Below are 25,303 nucleotides of genomic sequence, written 5' to 3'. Positions count from 1 at the left end.
CCACCAGCTGCTGTCACACTGATGGCGTTTATCCCTTCACAAGGAGAGGCTCTGCCCTCACACACATCCCTTCTGGACTGAACCCAGGTCAGGTGCATGGGCTGGGTGAGAGCCTGAGCAGACCAAGGCAAGCTGTGACAATCTGAGGGCTCTGCAGTTCTCAGCTTTGCTCTGTATCATGGAATGTTTTAGGTTGGAAGGGACCTTAAAAACCTATCTCATTCCACCCCCTCTGTGGGCAGGGATATGGGCACTAGAGCAGGTTGCTGCAAGCCCTGTCCAACCTGGCCTTGGACACTTCCAGGCACAGCTGCTCTGGGCAACCTGTACCAGGGCCTCCCCCACCCTCAGATTTCCTAACTTCTAATCTAACCCTGACTGCTCAAAACAATTGCCCCTTGCCTGTCACTATCTGCCTGTATAAAACATCCTTCCCCCTCCTTTTTCTAAGCCCCCTTTCAGCACTGGAAGGGGCTCTAAAGTCTCCTAAGAGCCTTCTCCAGGCTGTACACCCCCAGCTTTCACAACTGTACCGCTGCAAAATCTTGCTCAGGCTCCACCCCAGACTCTTTGTGAAGCCTGCAACAGCAAGGCCAAGGTAAAACCTCAGAGCACAACAGGCCCTGAACTTAGTACTTACAGGAATTCTTTCGAAACACCGTGTTGGTCATGAACTTGAAGAATCTCTCTGCATAAAAGCTGGGTCTGTGTACTGACACCGTGTCCTACAACAGCAAGAAGCAATTGTTTAATTTTAAAATGATCCCTCAAGGCAGAATTTCTGTAACAACCAAAACAGTCTTTTTTATTCCAACATTTAGCACTGACAGAGCCTTAAAATGGAAAGGCTTAACTGAAACACTCTAATTAATGCTATAAATAACCCTGAAGCATTGCCTCTGATTGCATTTGATTATATTCTTGCTGTGATTTTATAATGGATTTTGGTGATTTTGTTCCTTTGTAGACTTCCTGGATTTTCTTTAAACGCTGCCCTGATTGCATACATGTAATTTCTTCTGGCTTTGCTGGCTGCCATTCCAATCAAACCTGGATACCTTTGCATGTCACACAGATACCCAAATTCAGGCAAGGGTCTCCAAACATTTCAAATGTTCTTGTTTAAAATAGTAAAACTGAAGCTCTTTCTGCTTCTGATGTTGGACTGCGCTTCCATGACTTGGCATCTCCACATTTCCTTTGCCACTTTTAAGGGAAGCCAGGAAATGCAAGGCTGAAGAATGGTTTCCACATCCAAGGTTGTTCTTTCAGAAACACACACCTGGCTGCTGCAGGAATGAAGCCAGCATGGAAACATGGAAAGGGATTTGCTGGCAGAGAGCTCGCTGAGGTGGAAACAGCCAGTCACCAGAGAGAATAGCACAGGGCTCCTGACAGCCCAGGAATCCTGGTGTCATGGGAGACAGGAGCAGGGGAGGAAAGCTGTGAGCATAACAGCTCAGCGTGTGAGGAGCTGGATTGAGCAAGGAAACCTGGCTGGGAATAAATGGCACCACCCTGCTGTGCAGGAATGAGGGGCAAGAACTGCTCCTTTCATCAGCTGCAGCTGTGCCAGGTCAGGCTCCAGAAATAGCCACCAAGTAATCCTGCGAGGCTTGGACAACTCCTGCCTCTACACAGGCACTCACCCCATCATGGACAAGGGCCTTCCAGGTGTGTTCTAACTTCTTGATGAACCTAATTCCAAGAAGTGGAGAGAGAAATAAAGATATAGAATCAGGCATGCACTCTGTACCAAGCCCCCTTTCATACCCTATAGGCGATATCCCTGAGCTGCCAATGTCACCAGGACTGAGCTTTCTCCAGCATCTCCCCCAGGAGGTCAGGACTGCCTGGGAACATCACAGGGAAGGAGGAGCTGGGCTGGAAGAAGTGAACCTTCCACTCCTGGATACATGCTTCCCACACTGAGGTGGGAAACTACTTCTTTATGAGCAGCTTTATGAGCAGCTCGTCAACCTGGACAAAGGGCTGTGTGTCCCCAGCTATTCTAAGGACATGATGGAAGCCCACAGACAGCTTGGGGCAGCCATATCTACTCATCCTCACTGTCTCCAGGAGAGACATGCCCCCTGCTTTCATTTGGTACTAAAATAGATGTTATCAGCCAGAAAAGACACACTGTGTGGTGGTTTCTCTCCTCACCAAATGTCAATTTAATGCAAAACCAACACACACTGCCAGGTTACCTACCTGTATGACTGCAGGATATCTATGATTCCTACGTGCAGCAGGAGACGCTCTCCTTTGCCATTCACCGCTGGGATCCCTCCCATCCTGCAGGTAAAGCAGAACTTCAGCAAGTGCAGCCTCAGCCAGAGCACCTGTAACAGCCAAGCTCTGGGGAAGGGCAACAGCAGCTGTGCCAAGGGGCTCTGGTGTGGTGTCAGACACATTCTAAAACCAGTGTGCTCACTTTGTGCACAACCATGGGAGTCACTGACTGACCTGGCCTGACCTCAGGTGTCCCAGGGTGACTGCCTGCATGGCCAAACACCACTGTCATGACAGAACCTGCATCGTGTGGCACAGCTCTGCCTGGGCCAGAAAGCACCTTGGAGTTTTCTCCCGCCTATTTTATTCCGGGGATCAGGTTACTTATTGGGTCAGCGAGAGCTGTCTGCCATTAGGGCAGTAAATCCTTAAGGACAAAGGTATTCCCAGTCCTATCCACACTAATGCCATCCTGCCAAAGCGCAGCAGCCATCGGCACCAGCACACAACCAAAGCACAGGAGTGCCAGACACTCCTTCAGGCAGCTGCTGCAATTATTGATGCTGCCTGAAGGACTGGAAACACCACAGTATTATCTCAGCTCTCAGGACTGACCCTCCATCAAACCCACAGCAGCTGGTTTCAGACAGCAGCAAGCAGCAAACTCCACCATTCCTTGGCCCAAGAGCCAGGGAAGGGGGCAGAATACCAGGTCAAGCACAACACAGGCTTGGGGCAACCCCCAGCATCCAGCTCCAGCAGTGACTCCAGCACTTGGCAACACTGCTGTCTGCTAACCCCACTGGGATGGCCTCAGGGAACTGCCAGGGATTCCAGAGGTCGGAGTGATGGAGAACTCCAAGCTCCTAGGGACAGGCTGATCCCTACTTCTGCTCCAGTGTTTGGGTGCTGAGCTAGAACTGAGCCAGTGTCTCCTCCCCAGGGAATGGATGGATGTTTAGAGGCTGTTACACGAGCTGACAATCTACAGCCTGGCCTAAAACAAGAGACTTCTGTAAGGCCAGAGCCTTACAGAACTATTTCCCACCCTGGCTTCCCCCTTTCCCACCACAATGGCAGCACTACCAAAACCCCAGGAGAGCTGCTCCCTTGAACAGTTCTGTGGGCCTCATGAGGGATTTCCCACTCCAGCCTCCACCTCTGCCCCTCCCAGCAGCACGAGCGAGCCCAGGTTTCACCTACGTGTCGTCCGTGTCTATGGACTCCCCCCGGGCAGCCCCTCCCTGGATGGACTCCATGGCTGTGGAGTACAGGGCCTTCTGCCCCACGGGACGCTTCTCGTCCGACGTGCTGTGGGCTCCCTCCGACAGCTGCTCCCGCTCATGCTGGTCTATGTTATGAACCCCAAGCAGGAGGCTGTAGTCCATGATTTTAAAGCTTTCCAATACCTACAGGTTAATATTGAGTTCAAGAACAAAGACAAAATATCAAGCCAGCAGCAGAAATACAGTCCCCTAAGCATGGAATCAAAGCAATCAAAGCAAAGCATCCCATCCACATCCCCACTAACAACTCATCTGACAGAGCCTGAAAGTTTCTAAACCAACAGTCACCTCTGGGCTTGACTGCACAGAGTTTGGCCATCCCACAGTCACAGCAAAGGCCCAAAGGCTTGCAAACAACACCACTGTATCTGCTGCACAGTGACTGGGAAAATGCTCCAGCAAAGCAGCTACAAGGGGAGCAGGCTGCCAAAGTGTGATGCACCAGGCAAAGGAGCACAGCTTCAGTCCTCAGAGGCTGCCATGAGATCCAACTCTACTGCTTGGCTTTCAGGGAAAAAGGCAGGAGAAAGGATTGATCCTACTCTGGGGTCAGCAGATTAGCAAATTTCTCAACTGGGAATTGCTCTTCCTCATGCCTGAGAGCCCCAGAATTTCTTACCCTGTCCCTGAGCTGCCCCCTCCTTACCAGACAGTCTCGCTGCAATGTCTTCACCAAAGCACTGAAGGTGTCTGCATCCAACATCAGGCCCTCGGGCATGTCTTGGATGAAGTCCAGATCCTTGTACGTAGGGCTGGACTTTTCTTTTTCCTTCTTGGATGCCCGGCGTTTGTAGGTTGAACCTTTGAGGTCAAATTTCAGGTGCATTTTCACCACTCGAGGCAGGATGTTGTTCATCACGACCACGCGGATGTTTTTGCCCCCGGACTGCACACAGTACAGTCCATAAAACTTGGGCAGCAGTGTCCGAGGGTTCTGGTTCAGATTCTGTAGCAGGGGTGGAAAGAAGCATGGAGAAAGGTCATTTGAGCAGAAAATTCCTGCCATGTTCACCACAAAGCATGTCAACAGTTGGAGTAGGGATTCTTTGCTGAGAGGTTTTCTGAACTTAACAGGAGCTCAGTGTATGCATTTGACAAAGTCCTGCATTTCGGTGGCTTCAGGACCTGAAAATACAGGGACTAAGATGTTCAGCACTCTCTGGGCAAATAACCAAGTCCAGAAATCCCCTGCTTTCCCCAAGTACAGCAGCTAAAAAAAGGAAACCAAACTGGGAGAGAAATAAACACAGTAAGTGGGAACTTCAAGCTTAAAAATAACAGCTCTCCTTATCTCTCCACCAGTGTCAGAATCAAGAACCGTTCTCCAGCCCAGAATAAACTACGGACAGGGTTATTTTTTAAACAAAACAACATAAATGTTTTCCTCCTGTTGCTGAGTCGCTTTATAAAGAAGTCAACCAGAAAGCACGGATATCCTGTTCTGCTGTCATCTCCTTTTTTTAGGCAGCAGAATAATTAGGAATGACATGACAGGCAGGATTTGCTTGTTCAGCTTTGGGCACATTTGGGAAGGAAACAGAATTTCTCTGCATGCTGTGTCAGGAAAGACAGACCTGACAGGTTCTGACAGACAGCAGAAACGTGACCATATTAAAATTTCATCCCCTCAGCTCACCCACCTGGGCACAGCAGTGAGCCCTCTTGGAGACTGCCAAAAGTAATAGAGGCAGGTAAAAGGAAACAGCTTTAAAGTAACTCAGGATGAGACCACCCTGCTTTCTTTCCCTGACTCCTTTGATATGAGTGGTTTCCCAGGAGCAGCAGGGTGATCAGGGGTAGCACCACAGAACCCACAGACAATGGAAAGCTGCAACAGGTCACTCAGAACCCTGCATCAGACAGGTAAGTTCTGTTTAATTCACTGACTGATGATGGCAGGATTAACAATGCAATTCCAAGAAGCAATTCCATTCCCACTCAAAACCCCACACCTGATTTACTACACACATTAGGCAACAGGCAGTGCTTTCCAAGAAAACATCCTGTCCAGGAATGTGAGTGTCATCTGCAAAAGCAAGTGATTTACAGACTCTCAGGATGGTCTGGGTTGGAAGGGACTGTAAAGACCATTTGGTTTCACCTGTGCCATGGGCAGGGACACCTTCCACTGTCCCAGGGTGCTCCAAGCCCCATCCAAACTGGCCTGGAACACTCCAAGGGATGAAGCAACCACAGCAACCTCTGAGCAACCTGTGCCAGGGCATCCCCACCTTCATAGGGAAGAATTTCTTCCTGGCCTAGCTGTCACTAACACATAGCCATCCATAACCTGCCTCTCTTGGGTAAATTTTTCCCAGTAAATATTGAGCAAAGAAAGGATTTTCACAGAACCAGTGTAGGATCACATAACCCCACTGCACCAGGCACACAGATGGGGCAGCAGCATTGCTTCTCATCACCTTCTCCCTGGCATCTTCACAACAAATCAATCTCTGGTCGTTGTAACTGAATGTCAAGAGTCCTCATCCATAAATCTGGAGCCTCCAGCACAGTTGTGCAGGGAGACCAGCTCCTGGTTTTTACACCAAAGCAGCAAGTTTGGGTCCAATTTACTTGACCCAATGCAAGTCTCTGGGTCTCAATATCCTGCCTTGCCAGACTGATATGCAAATCTGGCTGGTACCTTGCGGGGCCTCCAGCTTGGAATTGCTGCCAGTGGGAGTCAGGACAATCCTCAGAGTAATGGTCAAACAGCAGGAATGGGAGAGATTCAGGGACAGCAGTGCTTTCCCCACAAAACCAGCGTGGTTGCATTATTGCCTGGAGAAAAGGAGGCTCAGGGGGGACCTTTGGCTCTCCACAAGTCCCTGACAGGAGGGTGCAGCCAGGGGGGGGTCAGGGTCTGCTCTCAAGGAACAAGGGACAGGATGAGAGGAAATAGCCTCAAGTTGTGCCAGGGGAGGTTTGGGTTGGGTATTAGGGGAAATTTCTTCACGGAAAGGGTTGTAAAGGATTAGAACAGGCTGTCCAGGGCAGTGATGGTGTCACCATTCCTGGAAGCATTCAAATAATGGGTGGCTGTGGCACTTGAGGACAAGGTTTAGTGGTGACCATCATGGTGCTGAGCTGAAGGCTGGACCTGATGATCTTGGTGGTCTTGTCCAACCTTAAGAGTTTTCCTATTCTATGATTGCAACCAGCAGCCATCCCCAAATGCAGGCTGGGGCAGATGCACACTACCAAGTGAAGAGGAATGAACTAATTCTGGGAAAAGGACACTCAGAAGCACACATCTGGGAAGCCATTCTGAGGCTATAAATGCTTCCAAACTACAGCACAATTACCTGCCTCATGTTTACCCACAGATTTTGCAAATAATCAGTAGGATTTGTGCTTCTGGGACTGGCTTCATGACATCCTGTTAACACTGTCCGTGGCGTGGGGGGCAGGCCACAAGACACCCAGGTTGAGGACATGCCCCGTGAGATGCTCTGCCATGACAGAAAAGCTGCCATGACAAAGCTGAGCTGGGTCTGAGGTCCTGGGTGATACACACCATGTAGTATCCAGGAAGGAGCTTCTGCAGGAATTCAGCTTCCTTGTGCATCACAGTTTTGATGATGAATTCATCGTCGCTGGTGACATAGAAGAGGGAGCCGCTGGCCCCAGGGTTGGACAGCTCGATCAGAGGCTCGTTACATAATGAATACTGGTGAGAAAAAGAAAAGAAGGTGATGTTTTAACCCCCATTTATTGCAGGTTTGAGTTCTATGCCCTCAAGAGCCTTCCCTATCATGTCGTCTCCCCGGGAGATTAAGGGGTAGCTAAGCTCAAGTGAGAACTATTTTCATTACAGGTTTGGTCTGAGCAACCAAACGGATGGACAATTTATAATTAGAGACTAAGATTACAGTTCAGAGCATCCCAATTGCTCAGTATCCAACTAATCATCTGCTTTCAGGAACATCCAGCCTTCATAATGACATCTGTTCCCATTGTGCCTGCACGCATGTATCACATTCAGGCTCTTTGAGCACAGCCCAGCACATGCTGACGAGCACAGAGGATTCCAGGAGACACCACAGCCTGCTCAGGGAACCACATATCACTGTGCTGGAGGGAACACAACACACTGGCTGTTCTCAGGAGCCTCCCCTGGCCTTGTGCTCCCCTCTTCCCTGCAAAAGTCAGTGCCTGATTCACAGAATCCCAGAATGGTTTGGGCTGGAAATGACCTTAAAGCTCATCTCATTTCATACATGGGCAGGGACACCTTCCACTGGACTAGGTTGCTCCAAGCTCCATCCAACCTGGCACTATTTTTACAGCCACACCTCACTCCATCAGTCCTGCTAAAAACACATGACAAGCCTTATCCCAGGTGTGCAATCAAAAGAGATGAGCCCTTCTCAAGCACAGCAAAGAGTTCTGCACTGGGACCTGAACTGGGAGAGCACATCTGGTCATCAGGACACAAACAGCAGGTCCTCAAATAAGGACTTGCCCAGCAGCAGAGGAAAAAAAGGAGAAATCAAAGCAGGCAGATGCACTTTTTAGCTCAGTGCCCACCCAGATAGTGCAGGGGTCAGGTGGTTCAGGGCAGGATCACAGAACTGCCCAGTGAGAGGTGAGATGGGGAGAGGGAGGTGATCAGAACAAGAAATTAAGTGCTCATCATTATGTAATGAAAATGGCTTTCAGCTCTGCGCAGATTAACAATCTCAGACTTGATCAAGCTAATCATCTCATGCATAATTAAAAGCATTTGCTGCTGTGGCAGGCAAGAGACAGTCAGGAGAAGCAAAAACAACAAATCAGAGCCATGACCTTTGCAACTGAGGCAAACTCCTTGCCTGTCCTCAGTTCTGAACACTCATCCATCAGGCAGCACTGCCTTGGCTGGCACAGGAGGAGATCACTGTTACCCTCCTACCAGGCACTGGCACGGGTTTGTTTCACTGGTAGGTGTCCAGCTGCGACCACCCCCATCTACAGGTGAAGTCACACAAAAAGGCCTGTTCCAAAAGGGGAGGATGTACACTCATGGATGTGTTTCCTTCCCCAGTTCACAGAGAACAGGTTATCACATAAAAGCAAGGGCCCAAATTCAACCACAGTGCACTTGAAGCCCCAACAGCTTGTACTCCAAGGTATTTGAAAACCAGCCTTTCCAGCTCTGAGGAGCTTTTGAAGCACAAGAACAAGCCGTGGTTTATTCTCCCTTTTTAAGATGATTAACATAACTACACTCACATAGCTCTCCAGTGAGTACACAAGAAAAAATTCCCATCTTTGTCCTTAGAGCCGCAGGGGACATTACAGTGTCGCACCCAGCAGAACACAACTCCTTTGGCTTGTAAACACAGTAAGTTATTGTTACCACAAGGACCAGAGAGGGAAGCCCATTGCAGGGCTTACACAGCTCACACTGTGTGCAGGTTGTGGCCTCCCTCCAGTACAGACTGGCAGCTGCCATTCAGCAAACTCAGACTTGGAATCATGGAGTATTTTGGGATGGAAGGGATCTTGAAGCCCATCTCATTCCACCCCCTGCCACGGGCATGTACACCTTCCACTTCAACAGGGTGCTCCAAGCCCCATCCAGCCTGGCCTGGAACACTCCCAGGGATGGGGCAGCCACAGCTTCTCTGGGCAACCTGTGCCAGGGCCTCCCCACCCTCATGGTAAAGGTAAATAAAGGAGGACAAGACAGAAAAATCTAAAAACATATCCATACCAGATAATCATCTGGACGAATCCCAAAGAGCTCTCGGAAGTACCGGAAAGCCACTGGGGCATAGGTCTTGAACCTGAAGTCAGCGTAGTGGTGAGCCGGGGTGAGGTTACTGCCTTCACTGCACAGAACACACACATGGGCACAGCCTGTTACCACTCACCAGACATGGACAGTCACACCAAAGCTACTGTGTGTTTCAGATGCACTGAGCCTTGCAAAAAGACATCTTTGGAACAACCACCACCACCTTTCTTCTGTGGTAGGAAAACAGGTTTCAAACTCTCTGCCGAAGTCTATTTCCAGAGATTAAAGGTACAACCACTTGCCAAGCAGAATATATTTACACAGGGAACATAACTTTTATGAGCTTTGTTTATTCACAGTTAGAGAGCTCCCAGAAGGAGTTGCTTTCATATAAAACATGGTATGATTTTGTGGAAGAAATTCTAGATGGACAGCTAGGAAGACATGCACGTAGGAAGGGTAACAAACTGGAGTGCACAGTACTGCATCCTTCACTGCGCTTCCCTGCAGGCCAGTGCACTGCAGATTCCAACACTTCTCACTGTTCTGTTTATATATCACGGAGCAGATTTAAAACATTCAGAACATGCAACTCTGATCTAAAGACAGATGGAAGATCTCTTGAAAAATCAGTGAGAGCACAAGAAAAGAAGTAATTTGTGCATTCATTTTTTTCCCCTTCTCCTTTACCTTGGGAAAAAAATGCTCTCCACCACGTAGAAGTCCTGCATCAGGACATCTCTCTCTGGCTTGGAGCTCAGATTTCCCACAGTATATCCAATCCCCAGCTGGATGGCCCCCTTCAGAGTGGATGAGGTGGTCTGGCAAAAGGAAAAGAGCAGTCAATGAGCATTTCACAGCAGATAATCACAATAACATCCCCTGCATTACAACACAGTCATGTCTGTGTTTTCTGTGGGGTCATCTCAGGCACCACATGCTGCTAATCAAGTTTACCCAGCTGCTGAAGAGATTAATTAGGGCTTCAGATTTGCTATTTGCAGGATTGTGCTGCCCAAGAGTGCTGCATAAAAATCTCAACCAGATTAATAACTACTGGGTCATAACTTCTCTCAGTCTGTCACCCACACTTGGGTGCCTTCCCCCACTCCCTAGACCCAAACCTTTTTGTAGGTGGTTTCCCCAGAAGCATCCACGCTTCGATGGCCAATCTTCTTTCCTTGGCCTGGCTGTCCTGGCAATGAGGGGCCCTACAAGGAGAGCACAGGGAAAGTCAGGGCACAGGCTGAGCTGCCACCAAGTACACACCGGGCAGCACAGCCACATCCCCACACTGTACTGCACACAGGGATCATGGTACTGCTGGAGAATACCCTGCAGAGTGCCAACAGGTGAAACTGAAGCTCTTTAAATTATACTTCCACCCTTGAAGATGAGTTAGAATAGCAACACTCCACCTGACACCCCCACTGCTCGCTGCAGAGCCCTCAGCAAAGATGCTGAGCTTGGAAAAGATCCAGCTGCCAAGATTCCCCTGGTGCTTGACTGCAGTTTCCCATTGATTTAAAATCCCATTGATTTTAAACATTGACGTATTAAATCAAACAACCACAGAGACTTATTCTTAAAATCCCACACCCTCAGGTGTCACAGTGACACCTCGAGTTTTGCTGGAGAGATCAGAGCCAGCTGATGGGGACAGCCCAGCCCCACTCACACTGAGATAATCCATTTAAGCAAGATCTCATCTGTTTACAATTCCAAAGCTGAGCCCACACAGGGTGAGCCACAGGAATGTCTCTTCCACAAGTTTTGAAGTTTACAGAAATGCTATAGATTGCCAGCACTTCAGGGTGACAAACCTGCTCCTGTGTCCCCTTCTCCTCTCCTACCTCCGAGTCTGCCTAGGCCTTTCTTTGCCAACCCAGAAGGCAGCAGGTTGTGGCTGCTCCTTTAACAGCCTGGTGTAATCAGGCGTTGGGAAGTTCCCTGCAGCTCCTTTTGCAGCCCTAGGGACTCTATTCCACCACCAGTCAACACTGCACCCACACCCAAGCTCTCTGCCAGCTGATCCCCATGGATCCTGGAGCCCACCAGACAGCTAGAAATGCTGGTGAGAGACCAGCACCATTTCGGGGTTTGCTACGTTGCAGAACAGCTTTGGATGTTCCTTTGAACAACATGCAGAGAGATCCAAGGTCACTTCCCAAGTGACACTGTTCTATCCCTGTCCCTCTTGAGTGCTGCACAGACCCAGCTCCAAACCAATGGCTCCAGCAGACAATGGATAATTTTGCTCAGACTAAGAAGTTCTGTGTACTTTAGCTTTTGATCAAGAGCTTGCAGTTATTTCTGGTCAATCTGCTCATACTTCTCATACTAAGGGCTAGCCTGAGCTCTCCTTCAAAAATCCTATTTCCTACCCTATTTTCTTAGCAGAGCCAGCCTTGCTTCTGAGTGCTCCTCCCCTAGCAGCTGTGAGCAGCATCACAGCTCAGCCTCTCCTTCTACCAACCTGTTGGATCTTACTCCACACAAGCCCAAGCTGTGCTGTCCTGCCTTGCCAATGGCTCACCATCATCCTGCCAGTGTGATGAGCAGACACAGGCAGGGGAAGGCACTTCCATCCTAGGAATTGCAGTGACAAAAGTGTCTTCCAGTCTCCTGCTCTGTCTGTGGCTGTTTTCAGGGCAAGATAAAGTGGCCCTATTTGTGCATTGAATGATGCAACCACAGAAGCTGAGCTTCCCACTACACATATTCCTGTGCAGGTACAAAAGAATCAAGTGTCACATTCCAGGCAGTTTTATGGGAAGATTTTGCTGTTCATGTACACAAATGCTCATCATCCCAGGTGAAGAATGGGAAGAGGAATGTAAAAATTTTGACCAAACAAATTTGAACATGATGCCCTAAACCATGAGTGTGGGTTTCAGGGAAAACCTTTCAGGCACAGAGCCTCCTACTAGATTCCCTGCTGCCAACTGTGAAGTTTTGCTCCAGAAGGTAACAGTGACTCAGAACCTGTGACCTGGAATATCTACAAGAGAAGATGAGTCCCTGGAGATGTTCCCCTGTTTTAGGGCTTCACAAATCACAGCCTCCCTAACTCACTCCCAGTAGGTAAGTGTGGGAATCAGAAAAATAGAAACTTCCACAGACATGGAAGGGTTTGATTTGCAGCCTTGGGAGAAGCTTGGATTGATGTAAAAATACAATACACAGGCATTAAGCAGAAAAATCATAAACTTATGTTTCTGTAGTTGTAAGTAAGAATATACCTTAAGTAAGTGAGAAACTGTATTAATAAGATAATGAAGGGTTTATAATTTAGGGGTGTGGTTGTATAGCATAAGCTGAGAGTTTAGAAGTTATAATAGAAGCATATGTGTATACATATGATAATAGCCCATTGGATAGAAGTATCCACAGTGCAGCAAAAGTAAGCAAAGGTGATAGGTTAGAAAAGCAAAATAAACCCTGTGGCAACTGCCTGTTGGTTTAAAAAGTTATGTATTGCCTTGTCACAAAGAAACTTGTGACTGCTTTGAGCTATGACCAACTGCTTGCTCCTTTAAAATCTCACGGCCTCTGAGACTGATGTTTATCTGAGCAATAAATCGTTCTTAGCCTGAAAATAGTCCCATCCCTTCATTAAAAGCAGTGACAATGATAGGTAAGACCCACCACAGAGGCCTGGGGATGCCCAATACACGCACTCTCCCACCTCCAGGTCCAGGTGTGGAAGAGGTGCCCTAAGTCAACGATGCAGAGGCATCATGGATCACACAGCCAAAACCGGCCACATGACGGGCATAATCCCTCCACATCCCTTCTGTGGCTGCAGTGGTGCCAATGAAGGGACCCCAGAGACCTGCCACTAATTTTATTTCTCCCAAATAACAGATATAGATTTTGCAGTAATCTCATAAGTATTTTGAAATGCAGTTTTGCTCAAAAAAGGCAGCAGAAGAGTCTCATAGACCTCTGTGTTCTCATTTCTCAACACAGGATTGTCCAACCCAGCTTTACACATCTCACCTCAGTGATGGCTGTCTTCTTTGGGCCCAGACCTGCAGATAAAAGGGAAGAGCATCAGGAAAAGTAGGGACATCCAGTAAAACCCCCCAACCCAACCACTAAAACTCTCAGAAAACAGCTTATTGTTTGTCTTTTCAACTACAGCAGCCAGCCTTTAGACCAGCTGGTTTTATTTGGTGTTCAGCTTCACTAGTGCAGGAATCTGATGGTACAGGAGTCACCTGAACAATTTCATATTCAGAAGCACAAAAGTGCACATTTTTTCCCAGCCACAGTATTTCCTAGAGGCTTCAGCAGAGAGGTCTTGGAAATCTCTGCTGCCCCATTAAGCAATGGGTCCACGCTATGCTGAAGAGCTGGATCCACACAGAAACCCAGAGAGACACTCCTGAAGCTGTTTTCCAGCCACTCAGAAGGCACTTGACAAACTATGTTGATAATTGAATATATTTATAGAATCCCATGTCCAAATATATCACACAAATGAATGCATCATTTATCTTTATCGCTGCCTCAGGAGAAGCCACTGCTGCTCCATTACAGCCAACAGCGGAAATCAGGCTTTTGTCTCAAGCTTTCAGGTATATAATCAGAGCTGGAAACACAGGCCCAGGCCCTCTGGCATGAGGCCATCTCCCAGTTCCCAGCCTGAGTTTGTTTTTCTGAGTTTTTCCGAGCCCAAGTTTGCAAGAAGCTCCTTAATTTCAGACAGCAGGGAGCACAGGTTCCCGTGTGGAATGTGGCACTGTGAGATCCAGCCCAGCTGGCTCCCGAGAGTGACCATGAAGGATCAAGAGCTGCTGGAGAGGAGCTCCCCACACCACCCCAGCACCTCTGTGTGCACAGACCAGTTCTCATGGGGGAGTCTCCTGCACAGAACACAAACTCAAGGGACAGCTTTAAGGCCTTACTTCTATGTATGAGTTTCCCTGCTCGTGTCCTACAGCGTTCCTACAGGCACAGATCCTTATCAACCCATAATCCTTCAGAAAGGGCTTAAATTTGCAAAAGACCATTGAGTGCAGTTTTGAGTTCATCTGCACTCAAATTAGGGGGTGATCATCTCTGGAATGGAGTGGGTGTCCTCTGTCTCCTGGCTGGAGAGCAGGAAAAGCCCAGAGCACCCAACTCAACTTCTGCTGCTGCAGCATCTCCCCCATTTGGTGAAGGTTTACCCATGGTACCTGCTCAACTCCCTCAAAGAGGGGCAATGATGCTGCTTGCTTCAGAAGGGGCCTGAGCAAGAACTTGGGCATCAGTACCTGAAGGAGCTCCAGGAGAGCTGGAAAGGGACTTTGGACAAGGGCCTGGAGGAACAGAACAAGGGGGAATGGCTTCCACTGCCAGAGGGCAGGGTTAGATGGGATATTGAAAAAAAAATCTCCCCTGTGAGGATGGTGAGGCCCTAGCACAGGTTGCCCAAAGAAGCTGTGGCTGTCCCTGGATCCCTGGAAGTGTCCAAGGCTAGGCTGGAGGGAGCTTGGAGCAACCTGGGACAGTGGAAGGTGTTCCCTGCCCATGGCAGGGGGTAGAACAAGACGAGCTGTAAGGTCCCCTTCCAACCCAAAACATTCCAAGATTCCATGAGAATGGGATGACAACACCAGGGAAGTGTGTGACTCAGTTACATTTTGGAAAATATTTCAGATTCTGGAAAGCAAATAAAAAGCAAACCCAACAAGAAACCCTTGGTGATCATAGGGGAGATGAAGCTGCTCTGACTCAGAAGTGCTGCAGGTGTCTCACCATCCTGACCTCCACAAACTGGGCAGCTCCTCATGTGAAACAGGTCTTGTCACGTGGCATTTGGAGCAATCTGCAGAGCACCCTGGGCTGCAGCCCGGCCTGCGGGGCAGAGCCAGGGTGGCATGGGAAAAGTCACTTCTTGTTACTCTCTTTTAAACAGTGCCCAACTCCTGCCTCAGGAACAGCCACTGAAATGCCACTCCCTGTGCCACACAATCCCACTGCAAACAGGCAGAGAGAAGTGAGCAGAGTGGGACCCCGAAGGGTGCAGAGCAGCTCCCCTCTGTCACGCACTCAGGCTGGGTTCCTTCAGGTGAGGGGATGTCACTGACACAGGCAGGTGACACACACCACGAGTGACATGAACCTGTCACTCCTCCAGCTCTCAGACTGCAGCACCACATGGCTCAGGACCACTGTGAGCTCAAACTGTGCTGAAAAATTTGTTCTTTAGCCTAATCCAACACAATTTTGTGATCATTGAACAAAACACCCTGCAATGGCCAGGAGAGCAGGAAATATGGCTCTGAGTGAGCATTTGGCTAATGAACTTCCAGGGCACAAGCTGAAGCAGTGCTTCCAGACCACGGGGGAATCCAAAGGAGCTAATGCTGCTCCAGCTTGAGCACTGGAAATCTCTGGGAATGCAGCACAGCTGAGAGCCCTGGGCCAGGGGAATGTGCTCTCCCTGCACGGCTGCCACTGCTCTCCTGCTGCACTAATCTCGTCTCTGCACTTTGTCACAATTCCAGAGCAGGAGATTATCTTTAATTTTGTGATAATTACCACAAGCCACTTTCATTCCTAGCTTTTAAGTGTCTGCTGCTGTACATGTACCAAATGTGGAATCTACACCAACCATCCACACAAAGGAAAGGTATTGGAGGCAAGGAAGCACTCTGGGAACATCTCTGGGAGAAATGATGCCTGATGTGGCGAGAGCAGCCCCAGCCAAACTTCCCTCTGCCCCCACAACTAATAAAAAGCTTTATAAAATCAACTTGTCTAGTCAGAAAATGTAGAAATCTTCCACTGACTCCTCTGTGCATGGCACATGGCTGTGCTCCTCTCAAACAAGCTGACAGATGGTCTGGCAAAATCTGATTTAACTCCAGCTCCAGGGGTTATTGAGCCACGAGGCAGCGCTGGGGTTTGCAGGAGCAGGAGCACTGCTGTGGGAAGTTCTGACACTTAACGAGGTAATTGAAACAATTCTTATCCGATTTGGTGTGGCTTACCAGGCCGTGCTCAGAAATGTGATGAGAGGTTCTTGAAGGGGAAACCCTGAGATGCAACCCCAACTTTCTGCCCTGCCTCCAGTCTGTGCCTGGGCTCTGCCAGGAACTTCATGCATGCTTGACCTGCTGCCTTCAGTTCTGTTCCCATCTGTGCAGAGCTTTGAGGGACCCTGTCCCAATGCTTGAGCTTCCATGGAGCCTCTAAAATAAACACTTCAGTTGTGGCATTCAGCAATTCCCATCTCAGACTTGTGTTTTTTCCATATTCACAGTCACATTGGACATCTCCACCACTAAGCTGATGCCCTGCAGGACAGGTAGGTATTTCCTCCTGGAAAGCCACTGCACAGGAAAGGGCTCAAGTTTCAGCTCTACCAGCTAGAGGAGCAAAACCTCCACAAAGTAAGGGTGGGGAGGCCCTGGCACAGGTTGCTCAGAGAAGCTGTGGCTGCCCCTGAATCCCTGGAAGTATTCCAGGCCAGGCTGGATGAGGCTCAGAGCATCCCAAGATAGTGGAAGGTGTCCCTTCCACTCCCCCCAAACCAGCTACGGCAGGTTGACTTGCCAAAACCCTTCATCATCAAAACAGGCATTAGAGGCTTCTGTCCACTGGAAAGGAATTTCTTAAAAGGTTTACAAAAATCCAGCAGAAGCCTAATTTAAGATCACAGAGTCCTAGAATATCCTGAGTAGGAAGGCACCCACAAGGACCACTGAGTCCAACCCCTGTCCCTGCACAGGCACCCCACCAAGCCCACCCTGAGCATCCCTGAGAGCGCTGGCCAAACGCTCCTGGAGCTCTGGCAGCCTCGGGGCCGGGACCATTCCCTGGGGAGCCTGGGCAGTGCCCACATGATCTAGTAACAAAGTTTTCTTTATAAGACAGGTCTATGCACACAGACATATAAATTGTAAGTATTTGATGCTTGATGATGCCCTAGAGAAGTCAAAACAAATCTGAATAAGCAGTGGTCTCCTTTCTCTGATCAGAACTGCTGCCGCATCTTTATTAAAAGCTTCACTTTATTTAAGGGTTTATAAGGACATACAATGTGACTGGAACTAAAAATATGTGAAAATATAAATGCTACATAAGCTCCTTGGCTGGAGGCTGCAACAGCATGATTCTCCCAGAAATCCAGCACACCAGAGACCTTCAGTTTGCCACTTGCACCCAGCCTGGTCTGGTGGAAGGTGCCCCAAAGAAGCATGCCTATCTTATTTTTCACTTTCTCCATTGAGAAGATGACAATGTGACATACCTGAGCAGCCCATTTGGACAATAAGGGGATGTGGAGACTGTAACCAGAACATGATTCCCTTTTCCATCAGACCCCTAATATAGACTCGCTTGGTCAATGCCTTACAGGCAAAGGCAAAAACAAGAATGCCAAGACAGGAGCTGTGGAAGTTAAAGCCCCTACACATGTATTTCTATCGAAATATAGGCAGAAAGGATGGAAATTAAACACAGCCATCACCATCAAAAGAGATGGCTGTTACTACCTGTAAGAGATTGCTTATAAAAACAAATTACAACTAAGGGAGAGTGGGGAGAAGGAGATTCAGCAAATAATGGAATGGTGTGGGTTGGAAGGGACCTTAAAGTTCATCTCATTCCACCCCTTGCCATGGGCAAGGACATCTTCCACTAGACCAGGGTGCTCTGAGCCCCCTCCTTGGACACTTCCAGGGATGGGGCAGCCATATCTGCTCTGGGCACCCTGTGCCAGGGCCTCAGCACCCTCACAGGGAAGAATTTCTTTGCAATATCCCATCTAACCCTGTCCTCTGACAGGGCATACCCGCTTGTTCTGTCCCTCCAGGCCCTTGTCCAGAGTCCTTCTCCAGCTCTCTTGTAAGCCAGAAAACATTCCCGAGCTGGGAAGTAGCCCCTGAGCCAGAGCAGCAGCCAGCTGGGCTTCCCAAGCAGCCAGCAGAAGCATCAGGCTGTATCTCAAGGCAAGGCAAAAGCAATCCCTGAATTTCTTCTCACATGCCACACACGTGGCTCCAGCTCCCAGCACATGGAGCAGCAGCACAGGGCAGTCCTAGGAGGGGAGGGGACACCACAGGGAGCAGAAGCTGACTGAGCCACTCCTCAGAGAAGGCAGCTGAGAACAACCTGCCCTTCCCAGGCACCTACTTCCGATCATTAAACATATTTTCTTCCCATAATTCAACACAATTTGATTCAGATGAGAATCAAGTAAGGCACAAAATTAAATTAAAATTTTGGGGTTTTTTTTCCCCTTATATGTACCATCTCTTGGCAGAAAGAGCTGTAGCTGTTCAGCACCCTGGGCATGGATCACTGCTCCTGCCATCTGAGAGCTTCGAGAAATAACACAGAAATAAAGCAACCTGAGATAAATTCTGCTTGTTATGTAGAACCTACATAAAGCTTTACCATCTAAATGTATCTATTTTTCTCTGCAGTGCCAGACTGACTGACTTTTGGGATCATCCACACAAAACTGGTGCTTGTCAAACCCAGCCAACCCGCTCTACTGCCTGGTCCACCCCATTATTCATCCCAGTGCTCAGGCAAGGCTGGCTCCATCCCTATGGGCAAGCATATAGGAGGAGGAGAAACCTGGCTCTGATGCACCTGCAGCACAGGTAGCTCAACATTCCTCAGGACACTTTAGCCAGCATCCAAAGTCCAGCAGCTATTTGCAGCAGAAATGATGGCAGCACCAGGCAGTATCCAAACTGGGCTACCAGGAGTAGCCAGAGATAAATAATCCTGTTTAATCCCACCTCAGTCACTCTGACCTCCTCCCTGTCCTCTGCTCGTTCTCATCACCCACATGGGCTCCGAGCCTTGTTTGAAGCACACAGGAACCACCTTCACATAAAATGACATTTTATGCACACCATGATCTGCTGCCCCAGCTCCGTGTGCTGCACTCTTCCCATGGCCTTTGTCTTGTTTTTCTCAGCAGAAACGCTGGGGATGGGAACAGCAAGGCTTGTACAAATAAATGGCTTGTACAAACGAAGGGAAAGAGCTTAATGTGCAGGCTGGGCCTCGGGGCACTGCTGTGCTACCTGCTGAGAGCAGTGACATGGCTGACCCCTCCTTTCCACCCCAGGCATGGACATGCTCTTCCATTAAATGGAGACAGACAGGCACAGGGAGCCCCAGTCCTGTCCCAGCCACCCCCTCAGGTTTCTGACCCCCAGACTCCAGAAGCTGCTCCCCTGCTAGCTCCTAGGGATCAGCACTGAACCTCTATTTTACAGCCCAGCTCGGCTGATCAAAGCAAACTTCCAGCTTATGGAGCATCAGCACTGCCAGGGACTGCCACAAAAGGATGTTCTGCAGTAAAGGCATCTACCAGCCTGGTTTATTTTTGGGTTTATGCAGAAACTCTTTCTGCCTCAAAAATAAATCTGTTTATCCCAGCTCAAGAGGCAGAGCAGAAGCTGAAGACGCAAGCAGAGAGTTAACAGGTCCCTTCCTCATCGTCAGCTGCAGGTGCCACCACATCCAGGGTGCAGCATCCCGGGTGCAGCCCTCCTCAGGGAGCTGAGCCAGGACATCACCACGCTGGAACATTTCCTTAACAACTCCCCGGAAAAGCACTTACAGCACCAAAGCCCAATTACACTGAGGAATGAGCAGGACAAGACCAGGGAAATGAAATTCAAAAAGAACTGATTTGTTTTCTTGTTTTGGATCAGCTGCATGTAGAAAAAGGACAATTTTGGAGTGCTGAGCCCAAAGCGTGTGACACGGTGACAAATAGCAAAACAAAAATCTCATCAAAAGCAGCACACAATAGCTGCCACCCAGCAGCGGAACAGGCTGCAGCCGCTCGGCTCAGTAATTATGCAATCCAGTGGGATGTTCGGGCAAACATCTGCTCCATGGGAAAGGTGCAGCCTTATCTGAACACCGTGTTCCTGCTCCCTTCCACACGCTGGCCACAGGAGGATTGTGGAGTGGAAGAACACACGCTCCCCAGCACGTCCCCCGCGGGCAGTGGGGGCAGGAAGGCAAGAGGCTCCCAAGGTCAGACACCCAGCAGCGGCGCTGGGAATGCCGGCCTCTTCCCACCTTCTGGCTTCTCTGTTTATTACAACCTGCAAGCCCAATCTGCCAACCAGCACTCACAACAAAGCTTGATCAGGATTAGAGACAGCAAACATGGAGCAGGAAGTGTCACCTCTGCAGGACTGAGCCAGTTCTGTGCCTGTGATGACACTCGGGCACAGAGGTGCCACACTAAAACCACGACGCCAATTTAGAGCAGGGCCATAAAAGGATGAAGGACTTTGAAGCCACATTCCTCACAATCATCCAGAAGAGCCAGAGCAACATTCAGCTGCCCTTACCTTTTTTTCAAGTGTAGGATAAGCTTCAAATCCCCTACTAGTAGGTTACAACCCACTGACTCTGCTCACTCCAGCATCTCCTGCCTGCCCAGAGCTGTGGTTTGGCAAGAAGAGGACAAAGAACTGCCTGCTGCCTTTCTAGTTGTGTCGCAAAACCACTGGGGACTTGAATGTAGCACGTGGCCCCAGGCAGCCCCTGAGACTCTATTCTGTGTGCTCAGATGGCATTTCCAGCTGCCACAAGGCCCCCAAGAGCCACTTCTCAAACCCACGTCAGAGAAGCACAAGGCAGTGAAGGAATTCACTTCCCTCCTTCATTTTCCAAGCATCCCCATCCCCCTGCCCACAGACTCCTGCTGAGAAGCAGGATCCAGGACCTTTAACATGTCCTACCTATGTGCAGGGAAGGAGACTCACCTCCATCCTCCAATATGCTGCTCTCCCAATGCCACTAATAAAGAGGGAGAAGCTTGAGCTGACTAATCTGAGGTTACACCCTGCCTGCCACAGCCAGAACAGTTGTTCTGTCCCAAATACCCAGGGCTTCCATCATGGCACAGCTCAGGGCTTTGGCTGCCTGGGGCTTAGTGTCAGTTCAAAACACCTCCCAGCCAGGTAGAGATTAGTGTTGCTGGAGCCTCTTCACCAGTTCCTTTTGGAACTCACTAGCTCTGTGAGGATACTTCAAGGCAGATGCCAGGCAAAGGACAGGGAACTGCTGGAAAAAGATATATTCACTGTGGTCAATCCCAAAATTTCTTATGCTGATAAATAGCACAGGATATTGTTATTGAGAGGACAAACCCCCTTTAACTAGAGCAGGAGGATGCCTTTGCACATCAGCTTGGCTCCCTTTCCAATATTCCTTCTCTGAGTATCCTGCAAAGGATCTCAGCCTGTCTGGGGGGAGCACTGGCAATGCAAAGGAATCATTCCAGCAGCCTGCAGGAGCAGTAGCACAGCAGACACCAAGAGAGCTGGATTGCAGGCTGCACAAGACAGCGACAAACTATCCCCCTGACTTTATCTCTCAGCCCTGTCTCCCTCCAGGAGGGATTGGCCAGATAATTCGTAACTTCCACTGTTTACAAGTGTCTTCCTCAAACAAGACTGGCCCCCTTGCTCACTCACCAGCAGGAATTATTCTAATCTAATTTAGCTTGAGAATACAAGAATGCAACCCACGAAAGATATCCACCATTTTCTGACATTCTAAAAAAACATGTTGAAGTCCAGTTACTATAGTCAAAGAAGGTAAGGAAATCTATTTGAAGTTTCCCAATAATCACCTACCACAACACCAGGACACAGAGATGTCACCACAGCTTTAAACCTGTGGGATCCCAGCATCCCAACCAACAGCAGTCTGCAAAGGGAAAACAGCTGTTCTGACTGCAGGCCACCCTTCACAAGATATCCCGAAGATGCACCTGGATTTTTACCTAGTGGGGCATTTCCTGATTTACTCTGTAGCCAAAGCTGCTCGGCTAAATCCTGTAAGATTTAATTCCACTCTGCCTAACATCACCTGACAGAGATTTTCTGAGGGTGCTCAAGCACTGGAGACTTGAAAGGGGATTTCAGAGCAAGGTTACGTACAACATGCGTCACTGGAGATAAAGTCCTTGTACCCAGCCTGATGGGAGCAGCCAACAAACTACTTTACCAAACACTTCCAGGTTGCCACAGGTGCTGCTGACAACACTGCAATGTGGAGCTCTGCATCCCAACGCTGAGGACAAGGCCTGGGTGGGAAAGGAGGCAGGGACATCTCTAACTGCTACCTGTCTCAGAAACAGATGTCCAGCCAAAAGCATTAGGTTGCATTTCCAGTTTTTAGAGTGTGAGTTTGTGATACAGCCCTCAAAGGGCACATCCTCTGCACAACTCAGACATGGTTTTCAAGTTGACCAGGTAACAATGAAAACACACAGTTAAGAAAACATGCTTAAAAAAGCAGAGCAGTGACACATCCAGTCAAGGTTTGACTTGATAATCTTGCAGGTCTTTTCCAGCCTTAATGGTTCCGTGATTTTGTGACCTATTTCTAAATAAACCTGAGTTTTTGCTGATGTAAAAAGGAGAAACCCAAACTCTCCAGGCTGCAGATACAGCTCATCTGAGCTGGTTTCTTGGCCTCATTCAAAACTCACTCTTCTAACTCTACTGCTTCCCATCAGCATGCCTGCCTGGCAGCACCTCACCACCTTTGCTGCCTGTGCCTCTCCTGCACCATCCATCCAGATCCCACAGCACAACAAAGTGATGGCTGGCTCTTTAGGAGCAAATTCTGCTTAATCCATCCCAGCTACTGAAAATACTTTCCTCCAGGTAGATCCAGATGGATTCTGGGCTGTATTGAAAGAATTGTGACCAGCAGGTTGAAGAAGGGGATTCTGCCCCTCTGCCCCACTTGGGTGAGATCCCACCTGCAGAGCTGCCTCCAGGTCTGGGGTCCAACATCAACAAGATATGGAGCTGCTGGAGCAAGTGCAGAGGACCTCTGCAGCAAGGCCAGGAGGCCCTCTGCTGTGAAGCTGAGGGTGTTCACCTGGACAAGGCTCCAGGGAGACCTCAGAGCCCCTTGCTAACCCTAACCCTAAAGGTGCTCCAAGAGAGCCAGAGAGGAACTTTGGACAAGGGTTTAGAAGGACAGGACAAGGGGGAATGGCTTCCCACTGCCAGAGCACAGGGTTAGATGGGATATTGAGAAGAAATTCTTGGCTATGAGGATGGTGAGACCCTGGCACAGGATGTCCTCAGGAGCTGTGGCTATCCCAGCCCTGGCAATGTTCAAGCTCTAGTTGGATGGGGCTTGGAGCAACCTGGTCTAGTGGAAGGCATCCCTGCCTGTGGCAGGTGGTGGAACAAGATGATCATTAAGGTCCCTTCCAACCCAAACTGTTCTGTGATTCCATGATCCCTCCCCTCCCTGGACATGCCAACAGCTTCACTCTTCCCCAGACTGAGGGGGATGGTAGCCAGGAGGGGTCCTGAGCCTCAAGTCTTCGCCCCAAATGGGGCTCTGTGAGCAAACTCCCCCAGAGCCACAGCAGCTCTGGACAGACATGTCACTGTGCTGTCAGACTCAGGAATGACCACCAGGGCAAAAGCTACTGACACAAGGTGTGGGGAGTTGGAGGTTAAGAATAAATTTCTATTATTGCTCATTTATCACGTTCTTTTCTCACCGGCCTAGCTAAGGCCTTCTGCTCTCTGTGACTCAAGTGTTTTGGTCAGGTGCTCCTGTTCTGCTCTCACAAAGGCACCCGAACAGATGGAAGAAAACAAGCCACAGCAGAACAAGCTCCAAAGATGGAGTGTGCTGCCAAAAATTGTAACTCAAAGTTTCTGCAAGTCTCTCCTCTCCCTGGGATCCTGGCTGTAGCATGGTAGCCAGTGACTCAGCTAGGAGCCGAAAAGAAGATACCTAAAAAACAATGACATTTCAAAAAATACTTCCAGAGCTCTTACTAGGAAATTCAAACAGGTGAGACATAAAAAGAGGGCATGAAGAGATAGCCTGCTGCCCATGCTGGGCTACAGGAATGTCTCAGTTGTGTTACACCACCGATCAAGGACAACCTCCTACAGTGCAGGGAGCCACAAGCTGAAGGACAGGCTGGCTCTGGCACAGTCCTGGAGCCTGCTCAAAGCTGGGGCAGTAAAACAGCTTCTCCAGCCTGGCCTGGAGGACTTGCACTTAAGAGGCTGAGCCAGGAATTTATTACTTCTGTTTAACCAAGTGCAGCAATGCCCATTTATTTATTCATTTGGGGACCAGATCTCCAGACTCTGCACAGGTATGTGCTCAAATAAAGATTCAAAAGAAGAAAAAGCAAAATCCAAAAGAGCACTCAGGCTCCCAAGGTGCTGCTCAGGCAGAACTGAGGCTGTTGCTGAGCTTGTTCTCCTAAACTCCTGCAGGCACTGGGGACCCTGCAGATTGCTGGCACTGTTTTCCCCAAGGCTGAGCATACACTTGTACCCAGCACAGCACAAACCCCTCTGGGAGCAGCACCAGTTTGGGCTGAGCTTGCACAGGCCACGAGATGTGCCTCAACCTTGGTATTCCTGCACTTGCACAGGACAGAGGAGGGGTCAGGTCTCTCTGAAGTGATGTTGTGGTTTCTAGGATGTGTCTGACAGACAACCCTTAACAGATGAAAGACAACATGTTACCTTGGAGTTGAACCCCAGCCAGCTGGGTCAGCTCTCTTCCCAGCTTTCCAGAGCCTCCAGATCTTGTGCTGTGGGTTTCAGGGCAGCTCTTCTCCAGTGAAGAGGAGGAGGAAAGGCATGCCTTCAACAGAGAGAACTACAATTAAAGAATACTGACTGACTACAACTAAGAATATTCCTGTCCCACACAGAGTTGGCAAGACCACTCTGCCCAGGTGGGATGTGCAGGTGGGGTGAAAACAACCTTAACCAGGGAGGCAGAAAGCAAGTTTGGGCATCAGGCTTGAATTCCCAAGAGACTGATTTTGCAAAAACACATGTGACCACCTCAAGAAGAGCTCAGGCTGGCTGCCTACACAGCTCATAAATGTGCACTGAAATCACTTTGTAAGTTCCAGATGCAACTGGGAACAACTTCTGGTCTCTGAGGTTCTCAAACAGCCCTGAACAACTTGTACCCTTCTCAGGGTTTTACTCAGCATCTGCCCAACACAAGGAAAAACCTGGGATACCATATGAATCATAGAATCATTAAGGTTGGAAAAGAC

General features: G+C 49.1%; 1 protein-coding gene across 7 annotated transcripts in view; it reads right to left on the bottom strand.

The window, feature by feature from the left end:
* Nucleotides 1-25,303, bottom strand: part of PIP5K1C (phosphatidylinositol-4-phosphate 5-kinase type 1 gamma) — a 50,491-nt gene that overhangs the window by 11,473 nt on the left and 13,715 nt on the right. For all 7 annotated transcript variants that reach the window (XM_053965968.1, XM_053965975.1, XM_053965969.1 and 4 more), the window contains exons 2-11: nucleotides 13,246-13,277; nucleotides 10,368-10,454; nucleotides 9,934-10,064; nucleotides 9,220-9,337; nucleotides 7,039-7,191; nucleotides 4,168-4,467; nucleotides 3,439-3,644; nucleotides 2,215-2,298; nucleotides 1,650-1,698; nucleotides 641-725 (exon numbers count right to left, since the gene is read on the bottom strand). In XM_053965968.1, the coding sequence (XP_053821943.1) occupies nucleotides 641-725; nucleotides 1,650-1,698; nucleotides 2,215-2,298; nucleotides 3,439-3,644; nucleotides 4,168-4,467; nucleotides 7,039-7,191; nucleotides 9,220-9,337; nucleotides 9,934-10,064; nucleotides 10,368-10,454; nucleotides 13,246-13,277 (1,245 nt within the window). The remainder of the gene's footprint in view (nucleotides 1-640; nucleotides 726-1,649; nucleotides 1,699-2,214; nucleotides 2,299-3,438; nucleotides 3,645-4,167; nucleotides 4,468-7,038; nucleotides 7,192-9,219; nucleotides 9,338-9,933; nucleotides 10,065-10,367; nucleotides 10,455-13,245; nucleotides 13,278-25,303) is intronic.

Source organism: Vidua chalybeata, chromosome 27, assembly GCF_026979565.1.
Source record: "Vidua chalybeata isolate OUT-0048 chromosome 27, bVidCha1 merged haplotype, whole genome shotgun sequence".
Lineage (NCBI taxonomy): Eukaryota > Metazoa > Chordata > Aves > Passeriformes > Viduidae > Vidua > Vidua chalybeata.
The sequence above is the reverse complement of the archived record's forward strand: the minus strand, read 5'-3'. Positions and strand labels throughout refer to the sequence as shown.